Source organism: Elaeis guineensis, chromosome 2, assembly GCF_000442705.2.
Source record: "Elaeis guineensis isolate ETL-2024a chromosome 2, EG11, whole genome shotgun sequence".
Taxonomy (NCBI): domain Eukaryota; kingdom Viridiplantae; phylum Streptophyta; class Magnoliopsida; order Arecales; family Arecaceae; genus Elaeis; species Elaeis guineensis.
The window spans coordinates 5,939,158-5,955,915 of NC_025994.2; the positions used below are offsets into that span (position 1 = coordinate 5,939,158).

The window sequence follows — 16,758 nt, forward strand, 5'->3', positions numbered from 1 at the left end:
AAAGGGTGACTCCTTCGTATATTGAGTTAGAAATGATCCAGTCGGGAAAAAGAAAAAAATTTTCTTCCATTGATTTTGTCATACTCCATGTAGTAAGATATGTAGCCCCTATTTATGATAATGAGGTCCGTTTTTGCATAAATTGGTTGAAATTTGTCTTCATTTCTAAAGGATGTTTATCTCTAAAAATAAATAAATACAAAAAATCATAAAAAAATATTAAAATTTTATAAGAGATAGATTTCGATTTTTACATTAATTTTATCTTCTGTAGTTTTATTTGATTCTTTACAAATTAAAAAATAACAAATTGGATATTATGTAATTGAATTATGGCCTTATGAAGTTTGGCAATGGTGGATTTTGTTTTTGGATCCTAGTTAGCTTTACCTATAATGGTCAAAGTGGTTCATTTTAAGTCCTCGTAGTGACCAAAGAGATTCATATTAAGTTTGGTGACTTTCTAAGATATCTATAGTGGCTAAAAAATAATTCACATCGAATCTCTCCTGCATACTCATAATGACTAAAATGATCTATATAGAATTTGATCCTCCTAAATTTCTTTAGTGGCAATAGTCCATATTGAGTTTAGTTATCTTTTTGAATACTCATAGTAGTAAAAGTGATCGGCATCAAGTTGAGTAATCTTTTTGGATATTTATAATAATCAAAATAGTTGACATCGAGTATGGTAATTCATTTGAATATTCATGATGGCCAAAGTTATCTACATCGGCTCCAATGATCCTTCTGAATATCCTTAATAGCAGTGATCCATATTGAATTTAATGATCCATCATGAATATTCATCTCAAACTTGTAGGCCTTGATTGAAGCTTGCTAAATGTGTTTAGATAATCTGCCATATGATTTGCTTTCGTGAATACATGGCATGGAATTGGATGCTACCAAGCTTCAAAATTGGTCCGAGATAAATTCTGGGCCTTTCTGGGCCTCCTCCAGGCGCCTAGATAAAATTCTGACCTTAAGAAAAATAAAAATTTAAAAAAGAAAGATCTTGCAGCGGCTTTTGGATGGCTGCCACGTAAATTACGTGATGGAACCGAACGCCGTCTCACGAGATCCATCAACAGTCGGGTACCTCTGGAACATCCATCAGACGGCCCAAAATTGCAGACCTTTTCCTCAGTGTTCCTTGCGATCTGATAAACATCTCGCCATCCCAATTCCCCAACCACTTAAATTGGGGGGCATGATAGCCTCGTATTCTTTCTCTCTCCCCCTTCCCCCCCCCCCGCTCCCGCCCGCCCCCCCCCCCACCAACAAAATTTTGGTACAGAGGGGCCGCAGAATACCGCCGATCGGCGAACCCATCTGCTTCCCGTCCACAGCTTTTCTCACTTTTTAATCTAATAAAAAAAAAGGAGAAGAGATTCGGATGTGAGCCAATCCTTTTGGAAAATCGCCTCCCAGTTCTTTGAAACCGTAGATAGTTTTTTATTTTGCTGCCCCAGTTTCTTCGGTCAAATGGCTTTGCTTCGAAGTTATGTAAGTTTTCCAGCATCTTGTTACTATTTCTTAATGTTTGTTCCTCTTTTTGTTTTTTGATACTCGATCTTGATCTGTTTCGTAGATCGAGGAGAACTGGATTTGAATTTGTTATCTCTTTATGTTTTAGGGTGTTTAGATTGGGATCAGATTTTCCGCAGATCTAATGTCGCTGTGGTGTTCGTTCTGTTGTCGGATCTTAATTGGGTGATCGGAACAATGTGATGCCCTTGTAGAAGGGTCTTGTTTTTTGTGGGGATTGGATGGAGATTCGATCTTACGATAATAGATTAGCAAAAGAACTCTTTTTTAAATACGATTATTGTCTTTCAGTGGATGAGGTTTTTGGTGTTGGAGCATTTTTGATATAGATAGCTTTCTTTAAACGATTGATATGCTTCAAATTTCTATCAGTGGGAAACTCGGGATGCTTTTATCTTATTTCTGTCGTTGAAAAAGCATCTAGTTCTTTCCAACTATGTTTTATCTTTTCTTGTGGTTTCTATTTTTCGTTTTCTTTTAGAAAATAGATCTATTTCATGTTACAATTTTGAAGTGCTTGAACAGTGGGGTGTAGAAATGTCTCATTAGATTTTTCTTATAATTTAAGCTATTTTTCTAGATTTTGTTTATTTTTATTCTGCAACAACTAGATGATGTATTAGTTTACGTAATGCTAGCATGAAAGGGTACACGCAGTTCCTCTGGCTTGTGTATCGGACATGGACTTGTCTTAGTGTTATAGATTTTACCATGGTCCAAGGTTTGCGTTTATTGTTGATGACTCTGGTTAGTACTATATGTTTTCTATAATCTTATTGTTCGTTGTGGAAATTTTTTTTACTGACGGTGGGTTGTCAAATCCAATTCATTTTGTTTTGACTGTCTGCATCATCTCTATTGATGAGTTGAAATGTATCATACACATTAAAATTTTAGACCTACAGGCATCAAAATCTACCAAGTTTTGCATTCATCCATTGATGCTGATGCCATCTGCAAGTTTATGCCATCCAATGATATCAAGTGAAATTAGAATTTAATTATGGTTGAGTTGTTAGATTGTTCGTGTTGCCAACTTTCTCTTAGAGCAGGGGAAATTAAATTTTGACATAAGAAGACAATGAGTCATCTTTAGGAGTCCCCCACATTTTCTTAATAGGTGCTGTTTATCATGTTTATAATCTGAGGGCCATTGAAACATGTCACTTTTTCTTTGCCTAGTTGTCTAATAGATAAAGCAACGTGCAATTATATTTCACACTTTGGTATGGAGTCGAAGGAAAATATTTTCTACGTAAAGAGGAGGATGAATCTGTTCATCATAACTTCCATCAATATAAAATACTAGAGTAAAATGCTCTTTTGGTGTTGGATCAAGGCTCTGGGCTATTCTAAAGGTACCTGCATATGAAACTTAGCAAGGATAAAGGTTTGACACCTGGGTATGGGTCTGCAAGAAGAAATTTTTAGAGATGAAAAGGTTCTGACACTTCAACATTTACCTGAACACTTGTACTGAGGTCTGTGTAATATAAGCTTTGAGGTTTCTTGAATTAGCAAGAAAATTTGGTTGATTTTGAATCCTAAAGTGGTTTCTTATATTAGTGATAGAAAAAAGTGAAGCTTTTACCATTTGTTTCTTGGTAACTAGTTTGGAATGAGAGGATTGTACAATTTTTTCCAAATGAAAGAAAGACTGGTGATAAGGTTAAACAATTTCTCTATAGCTGTCCATTCGTTTAGTGTTAGGTACATCTCATCAGTAAATCATCTTGTTCCCTTTCATGGAAAAGTGGGTTCATGAAATTTGGAAAGCGAGTTGGTTCACTATTTATGTTTGGTTTGCCACTTCATATGTTAGTGCATTGATTCACATGAAGAAAGTTTGGCTCGTCTTTTTGCATAGGCACCACCAAAACAAGGGAGTCTTTTGTCTCATTACTTACATATTTCCTTTGGGACCTTAGTGTCCAAAAAAGGAGCCTATTGGCCCTTCATCTGATTCAAGAGCCTGTTTTGGCTATTCTAGTAGGTGAACTAAGAGTTCACCAATATCAAGATCTTGATGACTTGGTGATAACTCATGAGCTTTTTGTTCCATTTTCACTATGGAGCAAATGAAGTGTCTGCAACAAAGTAGAAAATTTAACTCCATTTGTTTAGCAGCCCATATTTGAAATGGAAGTTGTTAGGACCTGTATAGCAAGCTTAGATTACCTAAAGCCACTTATTGCTTTACTGTAAAGCACTCTATAACATACTTCAGGCAACTTGGACCAACCCGGCTTATTTGGCATGCTTTTGTGAATGCAAGAAGTGATCAATTTGGGACATTCTAGGTCCATTTAGTTAGGTAAAATATTCCATATATAAATTTCATCTACATGGGCCATTTACAATATTATGCTGCTACATGATTGTTTCAAGAAAACCAGGACAATTCCAAGCCTTTTGGTTACCCATTGAACCAAACATGATGCTTTTTAGGCTTACGTTGTGAACTTGAGCTCTTCTTATGCTTATCGGTGAAGAAACATGGACATACAATGCCTACTTCAGGCCCTTATTTGGAGTATGAGAAATAAATAAGGCCCATCTAAGATGAAACACCAAAGAAAAATGGGCCTCTTTTCTTTTCCCCTCATATTAAGTTGCATTATTTTCATGGTAGATTTAAATTCAATACTTGTACGGGAAGCCATATAGCTGATAAAGTAAATTAAATGGGTGCCTATGGCGGAGTTCCTACATTATATCTCATTCATGCCTAATTGGTCTAACCCAACAAGTTTTGGACTAAATAATTGTGTCAAGGCTCTTGTCAATTATTTCGTGGTTGGCTTCATGATACCCTAGTTGCCATTAATTCTGTTAATTACTTTTTTTTGGTATGGTACCTTTTGGCATTATTGCATGATATTCCAAATTGTTTGGTGTAATTTTCACATGTTAGCTTAGGCATGTTTCTCCTTGATACTATTTACATAGATTTAAGCACCATCTTTATTGAGGCTCTCTTACATTTTTGTAACAAACACATGTACCATGTAAATCAATTTTAAATCACTTCGTTCTCAGTTTCTACAAGACCCATGGCTTGGAATATACACATTTCTTATTCCCTTATCCATGGCTCTCTCATATATCCATCTTCATTGATATAGTCATATAGCTAATTCTAAATATGTGGTTGGAGGCCAACACCATGGAGCTAGTATCATATAAACTTAGGCTTCTTACCCATAACCAACATCAAGTGAAGTGGGTACCTAACTTAGGCTTCATAAGTCTTGAGCATTTTGCTGAATCAGCCCAAAATGGGCCAACCTTGGAGTTATAATTCCTAAAGCAACCTTTGGTGGGGCTACTGAAAAATTTGGATATGCTCAACTAAAACAGACCCATTTACATTCTGTTTCAAATCAATTTGGTAACTAACATAGAGTCCATGACTTAGATGACCCATTTACATTTTGTTTCAAATCAATTTGGTAACTAACATAGAGTCCATGACTTAGAAGTAGGGCATCCAAGTCATGGTGTCAGATTTACTTTTACTGCCACTTACTCTGCCATATTGTGAGTCGCATATTTTCTCTCTCCCTCTGTTGAATTTGTATTTTGCTGTACATGGGTTCAACCTCGGTGGTTCCAAGGTCTCTAGACTTTGAAGTCCAAGTGAACCAATCAAAAATTGGTCAACCTTGGACATAAGCTCTATAATGTTGTAGTTCCCAAGTCATTAAACCTAGAATAGGCTTTTGACTTTTACCTCCAAGTATAGCTAACTAGGAACTGAGGAGATATTTAGATGAACCAACCCAAAATGGATTTGCCTGGGCTTATGTCAAATAACTATGTGAGTGGCCCAGTGTTGCTATCCCCTTGGAATCTAGTAAACCTTGGACTTGTAACATTCATTGTTATGGCTAACAAAAGAAGTGGTAATCTTGCTTGAGTCTAGTACCTTATAGCATAGTTGAACTAATTAAATGAGTCAACCTCAAACTCTTGAACTTGTTCGTTCTAAGTCCTATAGCTAACCTATAATTAAATTGGTAAGAAGCATAGCATCTGTATCTGGCACAGGCTTGGAGGCCTAGCATGAGCTTTAGAGCAATACAATGGAAGAATAAAACTAGCTAAGCAAGTGTTAAGCTAATTCTATAGGTAAAGAAAACATCTAAATTTAGAAACTAAAAGCAGGTAGATACTAAGAACATAAGGCTAGCTTAGGATAAGTAGTAGCTCTTTACCTTTCTACCAAGAGCATTTCATCATCTCTAGGATTTGCCAGGCTCCTTTGAGACATGCCTCAATGAAGAACTCCACCAACTGACAATGTCACTATCCCCAAGACGTGCCAGGATTTGCCTTAGAATCTATGAGAGCTTGTGCAGAATCCACAGTCAAAAAGATTTTAGAGCAACCACGATAATCACGTACCCAAAAGAAAACTAGTGATGTGCTTAGGCCTAAATAACTAACTTGTGTAGGTAAGAATAAAGGTTGGAGCACAAGAAAAAGAGAAAAAAAAAAGAAACCTTTGAAATCTGATTGATAAGAAAATCGCCACAATCAGATCACAAAGGGGTAGAACGTTACACTCAAGAAAAGAAGAATGTGAGTGATAAGTTCTAGGATTTATAACTCGCCACCAATACACAGAGGTTAGATAAGAGAAATCAGCAATACTCATTTTCATTCATTGAAATCTGAATTGAATACATAGGTCGCCTCCCTTTATATAGATAAGAGAGGGAACATAAGACAAATTCAGTAAATGAAAGGAAATAATAGAATTTGACTATCATAGAAATGATGGTGGCTATATCTTGCTACAAAGAAAATGATAGTGGCCGTATTTTGCTACTATGGAAATGATGGTGGCTGGAGATCATGGTGAATTAGGAAGAACAAAATAACCTTGATTGCGTCTTGCTACTATAGAAATGATGGTGGCTGGAGATCATGGTGAATTAGGAAGAACAAAACAACCTTGATTGCGTCTTGCTACTATGGAAATGATGGTGGCTGGAGATCATGGTGAATTAGGAAGAACAAAACAAGCTTCTAAACTCGGTCCTTTTTTCAAGCAATAATTTCTTTCAAATTTCTGTCAAATCTGATTCGCACCACATCATGCTTCTACGCACATGAGCAAAATCATCAATTTGGCTCTTGGATCCATATATGACATGTGATCATCTCTTTCTTCATGATGGTGCACATCATTTCCTCCTTGTTGAGTAGGATTTGCCCTCAAATCCAAGTAATCCCCATCATCCAAACTATCCTCCAAGTAAGAAGAAAGATCTCGAACATTGAATGTAGCGGACAGGCAATTCAATCTTGTAAGCATTGTCATTCACTTTCTCAACAACTCGGAATGGACCATCAGCACGCGGCATGAGCTTAGATTTTCTTTGGTTTGGAAATCATTCTTTGCGAAGATGTATCCAAACAAGATCACCTGGAGCAAAGCGAACTTGTTTTCTTCCTCTGTTGGCTGCCTTCTTACAAGCCGCATTCTTCCTCTCAATCTGCTCCTTGATGCTCTTATGCATGGACTTAACCAACTCAGTTTTCTTCTTCCCATCCATACAAACTCTTTCGCTGATTAGAAGTGGTGCCAAATCAAGTGGGGTGATAGGGTTAAACCCATAAACCACTTCAAAAGGAGAATGCTTAGTAGTGCTATGAATACTACGATTGTAAGCAAACTCAACATAAGCCAAACACTCATCCCAATTCTTCATATTCTTGTTAACAACAGTGCGAAGCAAAGAAGAGAGGGTACGATTTACCACTTCGGTCTGACCATCGGTTTACGGATGGCAAGTCGTGCTGAAGAGCAATCTAGTACCAAGCTTCTTCCGTAAGATCTTCCAAAAGTAACTCAAGAACTTGACATCTCGATCAGACACAATGCTCTTTGGTACACCATGCAAACGTACTATTTCTTTGAAAAATAATTCTGCAACATGTGAAGCATCATCGATTCTGTGGTATGGCACGAAATGAGATATTTTTGAGAATCGATCCACAACCACCAGAACCGAATCCTTCCCCCTTTGTGTTCTTGGCAGCCCAAGCACAAAATCTATACTCAAATCTACCCATGGTTGATCTGGTACAGGTAGCGGCATATACAACCCTTGTGAAGTTTCTTTGCTCTTCGCCTTCTTACAGGTAACGCACCTCTCAATGACGTGATGCACATCATGAATCATAGCTGGCCAATAAAAGTGCTCTTTCACCATCTCCAATGTTTTTTTCTCTCCAAAATGACCCGCCAATCCGCCACCATGAGCTTCTCTCACCAAAAGCTCTCGAATGGAACTGTTAGGAATGCACAGCCGATCTGACTTAAACAAGTATCCGTCATGCCTGTAATAGCCATTTACAGCTTTTTTCTCACACTCTTCATAAATATTTGCAAATTTTGGATCGTCCTTGTATCGATCTATAATCAATTCGAATCCCATTAGTTTAGCATTAAGCAATGAAATCAAAGCATACCTCTTGGAAAGTGCATCAGCCACGATATTGACATTCTCTTTTTTGTATTTGATCACATAAGGAAAAGTTTTCAAGAATTCCATCCACTTGGCATATCTACGATTCAGCTTGCTTTGTCCTTTCAAGTGCTTCAAAGACTCGTGATCAGTATGGATGATGAACTTCTTTGGCAATAAATAATGTTACCAAGTCTCCAAAGCCCGAATCAGAGAGTAGAACTCCTTGTTATAGATAGAGTAGCTCAAGCTTGCACCATTCAACTTCTCACTGAAATATACTATGGGACGTCCTTCTTGCATCAGAACAGCTCCAATGTCCACACTGGAGGCATCACATTCTACCTCAAAAGTCTTGAAAAAGTCGGATAGAGCTAGAATGGGTGCTGAGCTCAACTTCTCCTTGATCAACTCGAAGCTCCTTTGGGCTGCTTCAGTCCATTTGAATTCTCCTCCTTTCTTGATGCATTCAGTGATAGAAGCAAGAATAGTGCTGAAGTTTCTCACAAACCTCCGATAAAAGGATGCTAGGCCATGAAAACTCCTCACTTCAGATACATTAATAGGAACAGGCCACTCCTTGATCGCTTTCATCTTTTCTTCATCAACTTCCACTCCATGTTGTGACACAACATAGCCAAGAAAGATTATGCGATCCTGACAAAAATGATACTTTTTGAGGTTGCCATATAGCTTCTCTTGTCGCAGAACCTCAAAAATACCCTTGAGGTGCTCCATATGCTCTTTCTGATTCCTGCTAAAAATTAGAATATCATCAAAATATACAACCACAAAATCATCAATAAACTTACGCAGCACATGATTCATTAATCTCATGAATGTGCTAGGTGCGTTGGACAAGCCAAATGGCATGACCGTCCACTCATACAATCCGAACTTGGTCTTGAATGCGGTCTTCCATTCATCACCTTCCTTCATGCGAATCTGATGGTATCCGCTCCTAAGGTCTATTTTTGAGAAGACCTTAGCTCCATGCAACTCATCAAGCATATCGTCCAGTCGCGGGATTGGATAGCGATATTTTATTGTGATCTTGTTTATCGCCCTACTATCTACGCACATCCGCATAGATCCATCCTTCTTTGGTACCAACAGAGCTGGTACTGAACATGGACTCATAGACTCCCTCACATAACCCTTCTCCAAAAGATTCGCAACTTGCCGCTGCAATTCCTTGGCCTCCTCGGGATTGCATCTATAGGCTGGTCTATTTGGTAGGACAAATCCTGGAATGAGATCAATTTGATGCTCGATCCCTCTGATTGGTGGCAATCCTTTTGGTAACTCTTCCGAGAACACATCTGTAAATTCCTCCAAGATCTCCTTCATTTGCGGTGGAAAGGAGACTTCTTCACTTGGAACCTGCTTAGCTACAAGAACAAAAATAATTTCATGGTTAGTCAAAACTCGCTTCACTTTCCCCTTGTTGGCAAATAGGTTCTCTTTCTTGTCCTTTTCAATCACAAGCTGATCCTTCTGGACCTGTTGGGGGCTAAGTGGTGCCAACATTATGTTCTTCCCATTCTTGGCAAATGAATAGGTATTTTTGAGGCCGTCATGAATAGCCCTCCGATCGTACTGTCAAGGCCTTCCCAAAAAAAGATGGCTGGCTTTCATAGGAACCGCATCACAAACAACCTCATCTTTGTAGGACTTGCCAATAGAGAAAGGTACTACAACCTGCTTTATAACCTTCACATCATCATCGTCAGTAAGCCATTGCAATCTACAGGGACGGGGATGCTTCATAGTCACCAGATTAAGTTTTTCATCAAAATAGTAGAAGTCACATTGGTACAGCTACCCCCATCAATGATAACACCACATACCTTATCATGGATGGTGCACCTGATATGGAAGATATTTTCGCACTGCTCATCATCCACTTTGGCTTGTAGGTTCAGGTTGCGACGAATAACCAACAGCTCTCCTTCATCTGCAAACTCCACATAATCTTCTTTTACCTCTTCCAAAATAGCCTCATCTTCACTTTCAATTTTTTCTTGTGACTCCCGAATGAACATCACCCTTTTGTTTGGACATTCAGAGGCTATATGACCGTAACCAAGACACTTGAAACACTTGATATCTCGACTTCGTCTGGGAGATTGTGAATTCTCCATCTTCTCTTTTTCTTTGGCCGCATCTGTGACTTGCTTGCTAGAATCACCTTTTTCTACTTGTTTTGGAACCACCTTAGGGACGGACCATGGTGATAAGGAAGACGAGTTGGTAGTCTTACTTGGCTTACTTGCACCACGCTTGCGCTGTCTCTCCACCTTAACAGCAAGTTTGATCACATCGTCAAGGAACACATAAGATTGCAACTCCACCGTATCAGCAATCTCCTTATTCAAGCCTCCTAAGAATCTTGCAATGGTCTGTTCTTGAGGTTTTTGTAAATCGCATCTCATCATCAGCATCTAAAATTCTTTGACATAATCCTCAACACACATCCCCCCTTGTCTCAAGCTTTCTAACTTGATGTACAGCTCTTGCTTATAATATTGAGGGACAAATCGCTTCTCCATGATCTGCTTCATAAGCCTCCAGTTCTGGATCTCCTCTTCTCCATCTCTCCTACGCTGAGCTTTCACATTCTCCCATCAAAGATTAGCATAATCAGTGAATTCAAGGGCAGCAAGTTTACATTTTTTTACCTCAGAATAGTCTTGACATTCAAAGACCTTCTCCACACGTTGCACCCATTCCAGATATTCTTCGGATGAGCTGGTTCCTTTAAAGGATGGGATCCTCATCTTAATATTGTCTCCTGAACTCCTTTGCTGCCGCCTTTGCCATGGGTGTTCCTCCACACCATCATCATCTCCGGGTTCGTCATACTCCTCTTCATCATCGCGATCAACTCGTCGTGGTGCTGGATGGCCATGCCGCTATGGTGGTCGGGGAAGTGTTGCCAACCGCTCAAACGCTTGTGTTAGGCGATTGAGTTACTCCATCATCTCTTTTTGACGCCGCTGGAGCTCCATAATCTGAGCTTGTTCCAGACTCATGCCTCTAGGAATGACAGGGGTCTCGTCTCCTCCAGACATGATTTGGATGTCAAACACTCTCTCAGGCTCTAAATACCAAACTGATGTGCCCAGGCCTAAATAACTAACTTGTGTAGGTAAGAATAAAGGTTAGAGCACAAGAAAAAGAGAAAAAAAAAGAAACCTTTGAAATCTGATTGATAAGAAAATCGCTACAATCAGATCACAAAGGGGTAGAACGCCACACTCAAGAAAAGAAGAATGTGAGTGATAAGTTCTAGGGTTTATAACTCGCCACTAACACACAACACTCATTTTCATTCATTGAAATCTGAATTGAATACATAGGTCGCCTCCCTTTATATAGATAAGAGAGGGAACATAAGACAAATTCAGTAAATGGAAGGAAATAACAAAATTTGACTATCATAGAAATGATGGTGGTTATATCTTGCTATAAAGAAAATGATAGTGGCCGTATCTTGCTACTATGAAAATGATGGTGGTTGGAGATCATGGTGAATTAGGAAGAACAAAATAACTTTGGCTGCATCTTGCTACTATAGAAATGATGGTGGCTGGAGATCATGGTGAATTAGGAAGAACAAAACAACCTTGATTGCGTCTTGCTACTATGGAAATGATGGTGACTGGAGATCATGGTGAATTAGGAAGAACAAAACAAGCTTCTAAACTCGGCTTTTTTTCAAGCAATAATTTTTTTCAAATTCCTGCCAAATCTGATTCGCACCACATCATGCTTCTACGCACGTGAGCAAAATCATCAATTTGGCTCTTAGATCCATATATGGCATGTGATCATCTCTTTCTTCATGATGGTGCACATCAACTAGATTGGGTGAAACTATGGTATATAAGGGCGTATTGCAGGCTATAGGAGCCCTTACATTGATGGGGACAAGTGGGTACCCTTAAAGGCCGACTAAAACTTGAAAACACAAGATCCAAAATCTATGAATATAACCTCATCTTTAGGGCATTCTAGAAGCAAAAATAGATCTATTGAATGACGATGAGGATCTGTCGTCGGATTGGTCAGATGATGGTTTGTCGTCAAATTGGTTCCGATGGTGACTTGGTGACCATCAAATTCATAAGCCTCCTAGTTCTGGTTGGAGTTGGATGCTTCTCCAAATGGCAGTATCTTGCTGTCAGAACATTTTGGATGGTAGAGTGGCTGCTATTGAATCAAGTAGAGTTGTACTTGGATGAGGCCTTTCTGACAGTGAGTTTTTGCCATCAGATTGTTTTGACCATGAAATTCTGCCATCATATTTAGTAATGTTCTACTTGAACTGGTCAGTCCCGGAGAGGCCTTTCTGACCGTGAGTTTCTTCTGTTAGGTCATTTTGACAGTGAGTTTATGTTGTCAAATCCTTGTGTTCTGATGCCGGATGCCTTTTGAAGCCAGGTTCTTGCCATCAGATCCAAACTTTGACCTTTGGCTTCGGCTTTTGTTTTGGTTGGTCCCTTCCTGTTTTGGTTTTGATGGTAAGTGTTGTGCTGTCAGTTGGCTTTAGACAGTAGACATCTTGCCATCGGATAGCTTCGGATGGTAGTAATGTTACCATTGGAGTGACAACTTGGTCCATTTGTTTTTTTGGCAGATCTAGACCTATATTTTAGGACTTTGATGCTTTTGATCATAGGATATGGTGCAAATTCAACCACGGTTGCTGGACTAGAGGGTCAAGCATCTCCAGCCTGTCAGTAATGCTTTGAAACCTAGGTGAAACATTCCATGATATGTTAGCCACCTTATGTTCGATGGATATGAAGCTTAACAGTTATAACTTTAGAGATCCCCAGTCAGCAAATCCCAAATGGATCATTCTCAGGTTGTTAATGTGGAGTCTGTCATATGCAACTCAAGATCCTGGGTCAACTGTCCATTGTGTACTCATCTTGGGTTTGTAACTCTTCCAAATTTGCTCTGGACCTTTTGGTTCCTATACATGTTTTGCTGCCTGGTTCTGAAACTGGACCAAATTTCTATAATTGGGCCTTATGTGTCTGCTGTTTTATGTCTTACCATGTATAATTATATAATTATTGCTGTCAGGTTGTATGCTCCTGATAGTACCATGTAATAGGTAACTACTGTTTTCATTTTTGTTGGAATTGTCTTCTTTATACCTATTGATATGAGGTTTCCTAGTTTATGCTTGTTCAAACACGAGGTGATCTTCAGTCTCACAGAAGCATTATAAAGAAAAAGTCTGATCCCATAGGTTGGACACAAGAGATTTATAAATGAATTAGTAACTCTTCAGTATTGATAATTCTCCTATAGATCTCATAATTTATGCTTTTCCAAACATGAGGTGGTCTTCAGTCCCTCGGAAGTGTTAAAAAAGAAAAGTTCTCATCCCATATGATGGACGCAAGGGATTGACAAATGAATTAGTAACTCTATGGTATTGATAATTCTCCTACAGGTCTCCATTATCACACCAGGAAGTGTGATATCATCACTACCTAAGTAAGTTGGAAATACTCAAGGTCAGGATGGACATACATTTGCTTTGCAAAAGCCTTCATGTCAAAAGACACTAACTTCTTATGAATTGGTTTAAGCAGTCCTAATCAATTAGGATAACGGTTTGGTTTTTTCGGGCCTAAGTGCTTTTTGTCTGGGTGTGAGCACTTCAATGAATTTTAGAATACATTTAATTTGGTAAAGGAACTAATCAATTATTCTACTGTTTACTTGCTGGACCCTGATATCATCCACTTGGTGAATCTGATGATACACCCCTTCATAATTTCATAAGCTTGAGCCCTATCAAATAATGAATTGAGTCTGGATTTTGATGTTAGTTATTGGACATGTCTTTAACCATCTTATTATCGATATCACTCTCATTGTGTGTAGTTTAATCTCGTAGAAACTGTATAATTGATGAACATGCAATGGACAAGTCTTTTATGTCCAAAAACCAATTGTGCTTTTGGAAGTCGAAATTTGCTATTCTACTAAGTACTAACTGATACTTTGGTGGTCTTGAATAGTCCTGGAGCGGTATTATACACCTTATGGAAGTTGAATTTTGCTATTGTACAACTTGATACTTTTTATATTCATAAGAAGTCCTGGAGTGATGTCATACACCTCTAATGATCAGCTCGACCTTTTTCAGTCAAATGCATCCTCTGGGATGGGTGTTGCAGACCATTGCAAGGATACATTCTTAGACCTTCAGAGGAAGAAGACGCACCGTTATGTGATTTTCAAAATCAATGAGAAGCAAAAGGAGGTTGTTGTAGAAAAGACTGGAGGTCCAGCTGAGAGCTATGATGATTTCATGGCTTCTCTACCAGAAAATGATTGCCGATATGCCGTCTATGATTTCGACTTTGTGACTGATGAGAACTGCCAGAAAAGCAAGATTTTCTTTATTGCCTGGTAATTCTCTTTGTGCTAGTTCTGCCTTCAATTTGCTGAGAATGGTATTACCATTGTTGGATAAGGTGTAATGTGTATAAAATTTTGATTGGGTAAAAGAAAATATGGGTAGTTGTTCTAGTTGTGCAATTTCTGCAGGCTAGGCAATATCTGTCTTGTATTGTAATAGATGGATGGTTATCTGACATGTTTTGTCATTGGCAATCTCTGTGCGGTTGCGAGCAAGGGTTAAATCCTGTGGGATAGGGATGTCCCACTGCCCCACTCGTCTAAGCAGCAGCCTCGATTGATCATCTCGGTAGGTCCCATCTCTTTTTTCTTCTTTCTTTTATTTCTGTCTTTGTTTGTTTCTTTTTCTTCATTCTTTCCTCTTTTTTCCTTCTATTCTTCCGCCTTTTTCTCTTTATCATTCAATTTTTTCCTTTTTTGTCATCTTTCTTTTCTTCTTTCCTTCCTTTTTCCTCTTCCTTCCTTTTTTTTTCCTTTTTCTTATTCTTTCTTTTATTTCTTCATTCATTCTTTCCTTTCTTTTTTTTTCCCTCCTTGCTTTCTTTTTTTTTCTTTCTTTTATTCCTTTTTTTTATTTCCTTTTCTGTTTGTTTCCTTCCTTTCTTTCTTTCCTCTTTATTCTTCTCTCCCCATGTAGATGGGTTTTGGAGTTTTGCCCCTGCCTCGGTCCCGTTTTGGGATGCTGAGATGCCCTTTGTCCCGTTGGGATTTAAAACATTGGTTGCAAGCTTTAAAGAAATGAAGTGGTTTGGGATGGGTTCTGAAAGTGAAGGTTGATGGGTTTGTGGCAACAGATAATGTTGAGGTGAAATCAAGCAATCCCAACTGTTTTAATATAAATAAGGTTTTCATGTGTAAATTGACTGACTACTTCAACTAACTTATGTGTGAATCTGGATCAGGGTAATGCATGTCAGTTTTGGAGGTTTGAATGACTGCACTTAGTTTGTGTTACTTGGATGCAAGAAGTGGATTTGAGGGCACAACTATAGTACAAATGTACATACATGGTTACATATACACATTAGTTCATACATACATGAAATTCCTACATATATGCATGTGGAAGCATGCATTCATGTATGTTTATTAAGCACATGCACACGTGTACACAAATACATATGCATGCATACATCATTGCTTTTGAAGAACCGGTACCAGAGAAGAATGCAATCCGACACAGGTTGGATAAATGTGACCGGAGAATCCATAGAACATGATTGGTCCAAGATATAAAGTTTCCATATTATTTTATTTATGATTCTTCAAAAAATGGATTACCATTGGAGATGTGCTTAGAAAATGATTGCATGAACAGAGGATGTGGCCTCATGCGAACAGATTCTGAAAATAGATTCATGAGCTCAACCCTCTGCCACCTTCCATTGAGATGATCTTATTTGGAGATAGTAATCATGTCTCATATGTTTTTCTCTCATTTTAGGTTTCTTTTTCATCACTTATTAAGATGACCTTCAAGAATAGTGAGCTAATCTCGCCAAATGAAATGCATTGCGAGCTTAGTTTGCGCCAAGTATCATGATCTAGATTATGTGTTAAGCATTTCATATGGAATGGCCGGAAGGAGGTATGATGAGTTTAAATTGATAACCCTGCCACTTTCATGGGCAAAGATTCTCAGGATGGTCCCCTTGTTTTCACTTTTTCACTTTGTGAATGTGGATTTGAGTATCTTCGCTTGTGCCATATGCATGGAAAACACCATTGTTCACATCATCATTCATAACTTTAATACCCATGGCTTCTTGAATATTTTTTGGATCTTTTTCTGCTTTTCTTTTCTTGTTAATTTCTGATTTTATAAATATGTGCTGATATTGGTATGTGTTAATGCTGTCACTTTATTTTTTACATATAATCGTGTATGTTGTAAATATCTTTTGGCATCAGGTCACCTTCTGTATCTCGAATCCGAGCTAAGATGCTGTATGCAACCTCCAAGGATCGGTTCAGGCGAGAGCTTGATGGAATTCACTATGAGATTCAGGCAACTGACCCCTCGGAGATGGACCTTGAGGTTCTTAGGGACAGGGCACATTAAATCACAGTTCAAGGGTCGTGCAAACTAAAACCAGTGATGGGTGTACTCAGTCATGCCCCTTTGAAAATAGATTCTTATGAACTATATACAACTTTAGCATGCTGGTTGATATTAATGTTGTTGGAAAACCGATATTTATAAATTATGGAAAGAGCTTGTAAACAAGTACAACTATGGTGTGATTAATATTGTTGTGCGTGATTGGTGCCTGCA

The 16,758-nt window shown here is 38.4% G+C and overlaps 1 protein-coding gene across 2 annotated transcripts; it reads left to right on the top strand.

The window, feature by feature from the left end:
• The first annotated feature begins 1,265 nt into the window (after nt 1-1,265).
• LOC105033250 (actin-depolymerizing factor) lies at nt 1,266-16,758 on the top strand. 2 transcript variants are annotated; one of them, XM_010907980.2, is made up of 4 exons: nt 1,266-1,512; nt 14,209-14,474; nt 14,701-14,772; nt 16,395-16,758. In XM_010907980.2, the coding sequence occupies exons 1-3, from the start codon at nt 1,492-1,494 to the stop codon at nt 14,762-14,764; spliced, it is 351 nt and encodes a 116-aa protein (XP_010906282.1). In that variant the 5' UTR covers nt 1,266-1,491; the 3' UTR covers nt 14,765-14,772; nt 16,395-16,758. The 2 variants fall into 2 exon arrangements, with proteins under 2 accessions (XP_010906282.1, XP_010906274.1); XM_010907972.2 differs by lacking the exon at nt 14,701-14,772.

Bases quoted from the DNA above. Each gene is read 5' to 3' on its own strand.
- LOC105033250 (XM_010907972.2), top strand. From the start codon at position 1,492: ATGGCTTTGCTTCGAAGTTAT. The intron at 1,513-14,208 runs GTAAGTTTTCCA...GACCTTTTTCAG, and splicing joins TGGCTTTGCTTCGAAGTTAT to TCAAATGCATCCTCTGGGAT. The intron at 14,475-16,394 runs GTAATTCTCTTT...TTTTGGCATCAG, and splicing joins AAGATTTTCTTTATTGCCTG to GTCACCTTCTGTATCTCGAA.